Here is an 11,549-nt window from a genome sequence, read left to right on the forward strand (position 1 = left end):
AGCAACCTTACACGTTCACCAGGTGATCTGCAGTACCTAAGGTTGTCCCAAGAGCGCTGCATGGGCAAATCCTTCCCCCTCTGCAAAAAAGGTGTGTAGACTGACGGAGGGATCTGTGCCAGCACGCAGTTCTGCCCACACGGAGCTGGCTGCAAGGGCAGGGCTGCAGCTCCCTATGCCAGGAGGGGAACGTCCTGACAGCCACCAGCACCTTTTCTTAAATGCCAGCACAGATGAGTGCAAATGCAGTAATCTATCAAGGAGGACCAGGGAGAGGGTGTAAATTTTCTCCTCTGAACAAAAGTACTTTGGCCTTTACTTTAGCAGAAATGTTCCCAGTCCTGTAGCAGCAAGATTTGGAGGGCAGGTTTGCAGGCTTGCATCTTTCAGAAAAAAATTATAATTGTAACTTGTGTAGAGAGAAGGGATGCAAAGAGGTGAGAGTGAATGGGAAAGAGGTTTGCATGTTCCTGGGAAGGAATGGAGATTAAAATAACCATTTAAAAAGTCTTTAACATGATGGATCTAGAGTTAATTTGGAGTTCTTCTGGAGTAAAGAGCAACCTTGTAAATGCAGAGCGTTTCAGTTTGTTAATTCAAGTGGGGAAGGTGCTAGAGCACTCCCCTGTGATCTTCTGTCACTAAGTGATTCCAGTAGCTCAGCTGCTCAGATGGTTCTACTTCATGGCACATCACGATTCTCCTAAAGCGAGCAACAGAGAACCTAATCCTTTCTGGAAAAAACGTCTGCTCTGAATGAAGCTCCTCCAGATGAATTTTTAATTTGGCAAGGCACAGTCCTATGAATACATCCTCCAGTTTAATGAACGAAACGCTCTCTGAAATGTTATAGATCTGACTAGCAACGTCGGTGGATAAAACATAGCCAGTCCCAGAACAAAACGGCGGGTAGGTCTTTCCAGGATACTCTTCTCTACTCACGTACCACTTACTCCCTCTTCTCCGGATGGGGTATTCGTGCAGTTTTAAAAAGCCTGTGAAGAATCTAGTGGACCTCTTTTTCCTTAGAAGAAGCTCAGTGAGGTAAAAAACATTGACAAACACATCTGTGTCAGTTTTCATCACAAAGCTTGACTGGTAACAAAATCTGTGAACCCATTCAATTCCCATCATGGTCTTCAAAGTCAAGTTGTAATACGTGTCTGTAAAATTCTTTTGAATAATGTCTTTGTACTTTTGGCTTTCAGCAGCAATATCAGCCTGCTGGCTGAGATTCACAGTGCTTCCCAGAAGGAAATATGTCACCAGGCGCTTGCCCGCAACTGTTCTCTCCTTCCCCCAGGTTTGCCGGATGGCCATCCTGGCATCGGCGTGGTGGTACGAGGATGTCACAAGCAGGATGAGGAAAGGCGGGTTCTTATGGCAGTCTATATCCGGAAGCTGTGAAAAGTTTCCTCCAATTCTCCTAAAAGTCTGTATGGGGAGTATGTAATCTTGGCTGTTCTCACAGAATATACAGAATTCAGTCAAATTGCTGTAAAAAAACCAGAAGCTAGCACAGCTGAGCCCTACAAGGCAAACAAACAGCCTGAATTTTCTGAAATCCATCTGAAAGAAAGAAGGAACAGCATATTAAACAATAAAAAAAAAACCCCACCTAGCTCCTTTCAATGCTGTATACCAAAGTCTCCGCATAGGGATTTAAAGCCAGGTCGTCTCTAATTGAAAGCTGCCTATTTCAGGGCACTCACCCACACACATTTCTCTTTCTTAGTATCATTCCCACAAGATCTTCTGCTGGCAATCAAATGCACACTTGTGCTTACTTGGATCTGTCCCCCAAGCCAGCATATCCTCAGAAATCCACACCAGCATGTCCACTGATACCAGGCTACCCCGGCTGAAGCTTCAGACCTCCTCCCCATTTTCAGCACCTTACAAACCATGAATTAGACCCACCGGGGCTCTCACAAGCCAGAGAGTGGAGAAGCAGCAGATATGTGCCCATGTCAGGTGAGAGAGAATAACAGCAATAGGGTTTTTTTAAATACCATGTTTCTCCATTTGTTTGAAAGTGCCTGTGTCCCAGAGCCATCAAGTGCTGTCCAGCTGGCAGACCCAGCCAGGTTCCTCCCATCCTCACCTTCTTTGTGTCCTGCGGGGCTGTTGCACCGACCCAGAAACCGCTCCCAATCTTGCTGGAGGGGCCATGAGTCACGTATTTGACGTGTGGTCAGCTACTCAGAAAAAAACCAACAGTGTGTCAGATTATTTGGATGTTTCACCTTTTGCAGAGTTTAGGTGACTCACTGCAGCGTGCTGAGATTGAGAGGGGGGTTTGTCAGTACCCCCTTCTCCATTCTAGCAGGGCCTGATTCAATAGGACAAGGGATAATGGTTTTAAACTAAAAGAGAGCAGATTTAGACTAGATTTAAGGAAGAAATTTTTCACAATGAAGGTGGTAAAACGCTGGCACAGGTTGCCCAAAGACGTGGCGGATGGCCCATCCCTGGAACCATTCAAGGTCAGGTTGGACAGGGCTCTGAGCAACCTGATCTGGTTGAAGATGTCCCTGCTCATTGCAGGGGAAGTTGGACTAGATGGCCTTTAAAGATCCCTTCCAACCCAAACTATTCTATGATTCTATGATTCTAAGTGAAAGAGATCCAAATAACAGCAATGTTCATTCATTCATCCTTGTAACAGATTAATGTGCTGAATATCTGGTTACAAATCTAGTATAAATTTTGAGACAGAAAAATTATCAAAGCAAACCCAAAAAGGTCACACTGCCAAAAAATTTACACATCTCCATAAATTAACCTGCTGAGAAGAGTATAATGCTTCAGTTACTCATTCCATTAACCCATAGGCTGACACACTACTATTTTAGAGCACTAGGATGGGAGAATTTTTACCAGGGGAAAAATTTCTGCTTCCCCTCTGCTTCCCCTCTTCTTAATGAAGAATTGGATCTGGCTTCCCATCTAAAAATACAGCAAACAAAGTTTACAGTACCCAGAGCTGTAGATTTCATGGAAATTTGATCTCTGCCTTCCAACCAGGAATGTGCTGCCTAGACTCCCCAAAACCACGTTAGTGCCCTCCTTTTCCTCAAATTTCCCTTTCCAAGCAATGAAAAGGTTTTGTGTTTCAGCCTTAAGTTAATTTTGAAGCCCAGCTAGGTGTTCCTGGGACCAAATCACCTCTTTTTACCCATAAGAATAGTCCCATTAACTTCAGTCAGTATTCTCAAAAGCATGAAACAAGTAGAACTGGAGTCCTGGTTTACTGAAATTCCTTCCACGGTGAAATGCATTTTTACAATGATTCACTAACGAATTTTGAAAATATTTCAAAAGTTCACATTTCTTCTGCCACTTAAATTAACTTTACATTTAAATAGAGTATTCCTCGGATCTGTTTTTTCTTGTGTGTATAGCTCACAGTAGCCTTGAGATTAACCTAACTATTGCTTTTATTAAATACATATGTAAAATTGTGTGAGAATATACATATGCACTCATAGATATACACACACACAGAGAAAAGATTATATGAAAATCCACTCTGCATCTGTTCTCATGTTCTTCAGTGGCCTGAGAGGAAGCACGTGAATATGTGAAAATACCATTTTCAGGAAGGGATGGTGTTCTGAGGTGACAACAGAGCTGCAGAAGAGGTTTGCTCCTGTCACCAGCTTTCATAAGACTGTTTGAGTGTCTGACATTTCTTTGCCACAGGAATTCCAGAACATGTACAAACAAAAGTCCATCGAATATTGAACTAAGAAAGTAATTGAGAGCAATTTTCTATTAAAACCCATTAGAACCTTTTCAGAAATACTCAAGAGCAAGAAACCATAACATAACATACTCATTTTACCAGATTTCAGTAGAATCAGACTGCTGTGACTTGACCATATTTACTTCTTACTTATTTCTGGGCTTGGGCACGGGCAACAGATCTAAAAAAAATTGAAAAGGTCCCTGTTCTGGACATCTGGGAGAGCAGTCTCCCAGCATGTATTCTGGCATGTATTTACGACACTGCCTATCCAGAGCCAGACTGTCTTCCTTTTTCAGTGCATGTATGAAGCAGCATACTTTATACAGATACATAAACACACACACATGGCTGGGCGATGCAAAGGTTTATAAATTTATGTAAATTGTAAAATATATTTTATAAATTTTGCAAATCACACATATATACATGTATCATTTCACAGCAGGTCCCTGCCTACCACCAACGGGTAGGCAGTGGCCCTGATAAGAAACACACACTTCCCAGAGCAAAATCTCGTTCTGAGTGAAAGCTGGAAAATACACGCATTTGTCATCAGTTTAGTCACCCAAAGCAAATTCAGACTTACCCGGGACTGGTAGGAATGGTGTTCTTTTTTTCTTAAATGAAACATTTGCCATTACCCACAGAGGTATTTACGGAGGGGGTATGGGGGAGGACTTGCAAGGACCCAGATAGCCCCAGTAGCACCTTGGGCGTTCCCAGTTTGGCATCCCAGCTCTCCCTGCCTCTCCAGCCCCGTGTAGGAGGGATCTACCCAGATAACACACTGCACCCCGCCCTGGGGACTCGCCCCAGCTGCAGCTCCTTGCTGCGACGCCCAGCCCGGCAGAGCCATGCAAGCCCCGGGGGCAGGTGCAGTGGAGGAGTCTCAGCCTCCCTGTCCGTACGGGACTGTGCCCCGTCTTCTGTCGCCATCCCACTTCTTCTCGTTTCACTCTCGCCATAGTCTTCCCCCAGTATAACACCACTTCCCCAAACTCCGCTCTCCAGGTTAACTCAGCAAGCACACGGGAGTGCACGCAGGCGTCTCATCTGACAGCCCTGCCTTTAATTTTCCCACCCTTGGAGCTCAAGAAGGGAAGAGTTGCCCCGGGTGCCCCTGAGACCAGCGGGAGCCCGTGGTGCGGTAGAGCAGGGCTATTGGAAAAGATGCACTTGCATCTTTTGGGACAGCCTTGGTGTCCCAAGGACTCAAGCTTGGCAATGCGTTACAAGGTTGGCCTTTACTGAAGGAACACCAAGGGAAAGGGTGACAGAGAGATGACCAACTTCCTCTCACTGAGGCCATTTTTCTTTTTAAACCATCAATTTTATTCTTGTTTTCAGGTGAATAGGGAAAATTTTGGACGTTAAAAACATTTTCTATTAACGCAGGCAGGTCAGTTCATTGGGCCGCTTAAGTTGCCACATCAGGGAATTAAATCACCCTGCTATTGGCTCCTTCCCCCGGGGGACTGAGCCCCTGTCCTGTCCCGCACCCCACCTGCGAACAGCAGTTTTTGATTCCTGGGTGAAGCAAATGCTCCGACTGCCCCACTGCCTGGGAGAACTGCTATGTGTGAGGAAGGTATGGAAAACAACGGCTTCTGTTATGTTTCAACGGGACAACATGGCTGTGACTGCACTTAGCAAAACCGTCACCATCCAACCTCAAGTATCTTGCTCTACAGCAGAGGTACGAGCATAGGTTAGGTGTGACAAGGCCTGTGGTTTCTAAATTATCTTTCCTTTGCTATCTGTCCTAAATTATTCCTCCTTTGCCTGCATCTGACAAAAAATACATCCTGTGATTCAAGATTTCCAGCCTGCATGCACGTATCTCCATGGAACAGTCTTGGAGCTGTTAATATGAAGGGAATGTTAAGTCTACGGGAGGTGGTCCAGAAAGCAATGGAGACTTACTGGGAGCCAGTCTCTTTTCCAGAGGTCTTTTTGAACAGCTTCCAGTATTTTTGCATCAAAACAAACCTTTCTGGTTTTATAGAAAACCCTTTTGCATGACTTTACACTTGATTCTTCTCTCTGAGCTGAGTCAGAACTTGTGGTTTGTAATTCTCTCAAAGCTTTTTCCAGCTCTTATTGCTCCAACTGCAAAATATTTCATGTAAGGCATTGCCAAAACCATTACCTGCTCCGTGTCCTCCTAGAGAGTGGTTTGTTCAGACCGACTGGCGCGGCGTTCCATGGCTCTGCGCGGATCCAGACGAGGTTTGCACAGAAGCCCCACGGAGGACCCAAGCAAGGCGGGCTACGGGAGCCTGCAGCCCGGCGCTCCTCTTGCACGTGGCTGGAACAAACACGTGAAGAAAAGGAGAGGGTAGTCAAGGCCTGTGTCCCAAACCAGTGGAAATGCAACCCTCTACTTTGCGAGTGGCGACTTCCACCAGCGGCACGAACGCCCTCCCGCGTTCTGCCCTGCTAAGCAGATTGGCTCTAGGGTCTCTCTGTTCACCCCACGGACCCGTGGGTAACTCCTTCACGTTGCACAGTGACAGGGCCATGGTAACTCTAGGCAAAGCCTAGTTATGCCGTCAAAATTAATCTGACACCTCCTTTACGTCCGTTAATGAGTATAATTATCTAAACGGCACCAGGAGATCAAGACTGTGTGCCACACCGATCAGGAAAAGCAATCTGGCCCGAGGCAGAGAGAGGTAACTAGGTCTAGAGTCCCCGTGAGAAACAAATTCAAAATATCAATTTAAAGAAATAAAGTTTTCTCCATTTTTCTGGGGCAAAGCTACAAAGTCATGCCACTGAGTGCAGCGGACGATCGGCGTTGGCTTTGCCTTGAGGTCGCATGCGTCAGCCAGGGAACGACCCGAACCGCCGACGACCCAAAGCGCTTTTGGCCATCTGCAGGAGTCCCCGCTTCGGAGAGAGGCACGGGCACCTCCCCTGCGGCAAGGCAGGCCCGACAGCAGAGGCGAGGTGCCAGTGCATAAGCAGGATTTACGACCTCAAATACTGCACAGTTAAAGTCGGCAACAGTATTCCCATCTTCCTACCCGAATAATCGAAAGTAATGTGCGCCCCGGTATAAGTACTAATAACACCTGCTAACTTTTGATTTTCCTCAGGATGAAGCCTCTAAATTGCTTTCTCAGAAGCTCGGCAGGACACGAAGAGGGATTAAACACACATAGATGATAATAAAATGTCAAGTACGGCAGGAAATATTTAAGTTTTCCTAAACGCAAGCATTTCAGAGGAACAGGGGCTAGCCTGGAGCTCCCAAAGATGTTGTCTTTGCCGAGGCAGCGGGCTCAGCAGTGGCCGGGCCACTGTTTTTACGGGGAGACACGTGTGTAGCCGGGCTTCCCCCTTAGCCCAAGCTCAGAAGGCAGGGAGGGATGACCAGGTGCCTCTGGCCCGGCAGCTTTCGGCTGTCGCCCAGCTCCTGGAGCAGGACGCTGCCCGGCGCCTACCAGACCTTGCCAGGGCTGTAAGGTGCCTCCTTCCTGCCACTTTTTACGGCAGCGTGTATTAACAACATCCTCACCCAAACCAAAGGTCAAGATGGGCAGGCAAGAAGGATGGAAAACTGAAAAGGGTACAGGACAAGGGAAAAACTTTTTCTGCCACCGTGATTTTTTTTTTTTACTGTCGAATCGTGGTCCCTCTGCTACCTCTCACCAGCCTCTGCTATCAGGAGCGTCTCTCCTTGTCAGTCCATAGCGAGTCAAAGCAAGACATTGTTCCTCTGCTTCATACATGCACTTTCTATCATTTCAGCACTGAGTTGCTAGGCGCCTTATTTACAGCCAAATCCTCTCTCTCTTTTTTGTCTTTCTTTTTTCACCTTTTTTTTTTTTTTGTCTTTTTTCGTCTCTTTGGGTTTTTTTGATCTTTTTTTTTGCAACGCTGATTGGGGGGTTAGCTTTCCCAGCTCCTCCCCAGGCACCCCTGCGGTACCCCCGACCTGCCACGATGGGGGGTGCATGGGGAGAGGGGCTCCGAGGAGTGGGTGCTTCTGATGCTTTAAATAAACCTCTGGCTCTCCAGAAAGGCCACGATGTTTTACGGCCGGGGAGCTGACTCTGGGAGCGAGGGAGCCATTCGCTGGCAGTCACAGGTCTATGGCAGGAGTCCCCATCTCCAAACCCTGAGCGATCGATTAGACAACAGAGAGAAAAGGAGCATTATTGTTACTGATTTGCAAATCCTGCTACGTTGCCTGGCTTATGCTCTGTCATTATGTTACTAATACCCATTTAGCTGACTGACCCTGTAACTTTAACAGCAGTTTGAATCTTCTTTGTAGAAGGTTGGGATGGTTTTATTTACCACTTTGGATTTTAATAAGAAAAAAAAAATTTAAAAAACAAGATGGAGAGTAAAAACAAGTCAGGTTTTTAATTTAATGCTTGGCGGGGGGGAAAATACTTGGGTGATATGTTAAATTCTAGATTTATATTAATACCAATGAAATGTCGTACATATATACATAATACAGATGTATAGAGATATACGCATACAACCATATTGCTTTTAGCAGTGTGACCAACACAGCCTAAACACTGGTATAGTTATAATAAACAAGGAAACTTTTTTCCCAGCAATCAAAGTAAATCCAGGACCAAAACCAAGGCAACTTTAAAATACAAATTGGCTAAAATTCAGTACCTGTGTAAGAGTCCCTGCAAGTTTCACCTCCATGCCCCAGACCTCCTCCTGCCATGCTATGACAGAGACAGCTTCAGAAGAGCCACCTGACCCACCCAACCCGCTGTAAGAAAAATTTCCACCATTTCCTCCTCCACATCATGGTTTCTGTACTACAGAGGCTAATGTACTGGTGGTTAACCACAGTGCCAGCACACATGTATAAACATAACCTTAACATGACAGCTCTCAACACACAGGCACAGGAGGAGTTTTTCCTGCAGCATTCACCCATTAAAAAGGTGCGTCTTTATTATTACAAGGGAACAAACAAACATTTGCAGGTCTCATCTGCTCGAAAACACAGTCTTTCCAGTTCAGGTACAGAAGTGTCACCTCGGGTGTGGAGATTTCCATTACTAAAATGGTAGCAATGGCCCAGACCAGAGGTCCACGTGGCCTCTGGGCTCTGCCTCTGAGACTACCCAGGTGGCCGGTGCCTAAAGGAGAATAAAGATCATGGCAGGCGTATTCTCACAAAGGGAAGGCATTTGTGGTGCAGGGATCTTCTGAATCAGAGGCTGCATCTTCCTTCTTATTAAAAAAATCATCAAGAGCCATTAGCTCTTGAGGGTCCTTGATCTCCACCCAACCATGACCACTTGCTCATGACATTAGTTTGGAAAAGCCAAAGAGCATCCTCAGACGAAAATGCAGTTTTGCTCTCAAAATGAGCAAAAAGTTCGGCAGGAGGTGGAGCTGCTCCCATAATATCACAGGAGAGAAGTGCTGCATCTGAAGAGTCGAAAAGAAATGTATTTCCAGGGACTTTAGCCAAGTCAGGAAAGCTTACTTCTATTTTAAAATATCATTTTGCTTTTCCAAGCTGCCTGCAAAATTCTGTTGATGAATCCTGGCCCAAAAAAGCCCACCGTAATGTCAGCTTGGATATTTAGTAAGGCCAGATCCCTTTTCCAGGAAGGAGAAAGATGCTGCAGTGGAGGTTGCAATATGGGCTGTCAGGGACCCCGTTGCAAAGTTCAGGACAGCCATTACAGTCCAGCTCCTGGTGCAGGTGCTTTTTGTCCTTTTTAGGAGCATATTCAGACAGTTTTGACTTAATCCACTTCCACAGGTGATGCAAACACAGCTGGCAGGCACTCAGCAAAGAGGCATCCTCTCTCGCAGGCAGAGAAAACAGCAGTGCCTCTGGGGCGCTCCCTCCTTCTGCTCCCAGAAGGACCTTTTCTCGTCTTGGTAGTAATTTTTTCCAAACATTCAACCTAAAAGTCTTCTCCTCCTGTCTCTGTCTTCCCTTCACCCACTGTGTACCAGACGTCCCTTTCCAGGTTTCTCTTCAATGCTAACAGACTCGCTTCTTCCAATGCTCCCTCTGTTCCTACAATACCCACCCCCCTCCTTCCATTTATCACTGATGCTAATGAGCATATTTAACTTTTTTAAGAATTGCCCCATGAACCACCAGTTTTACTACAATTGCAGTTTTACTTTCTATATTCCAAACCCCAGACCTCACCAAAGATAAGCGATTGTCCACGATGGGATGAATCAGAGCAACCTTACCCTGTATAAACCCATGTGGTTCATTGTGCTGAATAGGAACAAAATCCAACTCACAGCAACCCTCTTATCTTGGTAAACAAACAAAGTAATAAGAAAAAATTGTTCTTTAAGCTCTTGCTGTCAATGCTAGGACGCCAAAAGCCTGGTTCCCTGAGCTATAGAAGCACCGTTCTTCAAAAATTTTATGTGCGTGTCTGTGTTCCTTGAAACAAATTATTTGCTGCACCCTTATTTACAAGTAGTGCTACTCTTTGGACTTTTCATCTTAATGAAAAAGAAAAATAAACCTGAAAACGATATTCCAGAGAGGATGAGGGTCTTGCTTTTCTCCCTCAGAAGCAATCTCAAGATATATGAAGTAAGAAGTAAAAGAGCACTGCAGAGAAGAGATAGCTATGCAGATTGTACAAACAAAATGTTCAAAATGGGAAAACTTACCAATGAAGACATTCCAACGTCACTCTTAAATCTTTCATAAACAGAGTGCTGCTCAGCCCTGCCAGTATCACTGCAGGACGAGGACGTGTCGGGATGCTACCTCTCAGATGTTGTTTTCCCCAATTTTAAGCTGGGGCAGCACTCGCACGGAGCAGGCGAGCCCGGTGCTCGCGCCCAGCGGTGCCCTTTCGTTTCACGCCGCCTCTTGGCACGGTCGTTTTTCAGCGTTTGGAGCTTTATTCTTCCCCTAGCAATACAACAGTTGAACTAAGTCTTTGCATTTACACGTCTATTAAAGAAGCAGTCCGGTACTTTGGGAGGATAACCTTCCTGGGCATCACACAGTTCCCACCCAGGGCAGAGACAGCCCAGGGACAGCCACTCGGGCTCCCCGCACCGCCCCGGCCCTGTGCCAAATGCCGACGGGGAAAAGCAGCCCCTCTTTCGAGTAGCAGGGCTACGGCAGAAAGCAGAGGAACAGAAATCCCACTGTGGGGCCCTCATGCTGGCATGTAAATAACTACCTGGCTTTAAAAGTGCTGATTATACACAGAAATGTTTGCAGGATCGGGGCCAGCGGCTACTTTTGTAACTACTTACCTGTACCTCACGGATCTTCTTCTTTTTAAGCATTTTGTCCAAGGTCTCAGCAAACACGCAGGACAGCGAGGAAAACATTGCCCTGTATTTGTCCTAACTGATCTTTGTCTGGGGACGGGTTCACAGGCTGCCAAAACGTTTCCAAAATGTTAAAACCCACACTAAAACCTCTGGCAAACGAGATTACTTATTGCTACCTTCTTATCACCAAATCAGTCTACCCCTCATGCCAAGTAGCGCGACGTACCCCATCGCCCGTTTTACCCGTGATTGGACGTCGCGGGCCGGAGCCCTCAGCCGAACCCCACGCCGCCATGGGGCCGCACGCCGCTCGGCTTGGGCGAGTGACTTGTCCGGACGGGGAGGTCCAGGCTTCAATCGCCGTCTTCAAAGAGGGGTCGCACCCGCCGCCCGCTCTTACCTTGCCCTCCCACCCCAGCCGCGGCGGTGGGCAAGTTTCAGCAAGTGAATGACACGGGTCCAAGGGCGCGTCCGTAGGCGAAGGGACTCCCCTGCCCACCGTCACCCCTGCGGTTGGAGTTACGGAAAG

General features: G+C 46.5%; 1 protein-coding gene across 1 annotated transcript; it reads right to left on the reverse strand.

Annotated features, from left to right (window-relative positions):
- Nucleotides 1–612: 612 nt before the first annotated feature.
- Nucleotides 613–11,315, reverse strand: B3GALT5 (UDP-Gal:betaGlcNAc beta 1,3-galactosyltransferase, polypeptide 5). Its single transcript, XM_010287395.1, is given in 6 exon segments — nucleotides 613–1,569; nucleotides 2,013–2,032; nucleotides 2,035–2,159; nucleotides 5,901–6,059; nucleotides 6,562–6,776; nucleotides 11,247–11,315. Coding segments are annotated over 6 exon segments (1,545 nt in total).
- Between the last annotated feature and the right edge of the window lie 234 nt (nucleotides 11,316–11,549).

The sequence above is a fragment of the Phaethon lepturus genome, unplaced genomic scaffold (genome assembly GCF_000687285.1).
Source record: "Phaethon lepturus isolate BGI_N335 unplaced genomic scaffold, ASM68728v1 scaffold27695, whole genome shotgun sequence".
Taxonomy (NCBI): Eukaryota; Metazoa; Chordata; class Aves; order Phaethontiformes; family Phaethontidae; genus Phaethon; species Phaethon lepturus.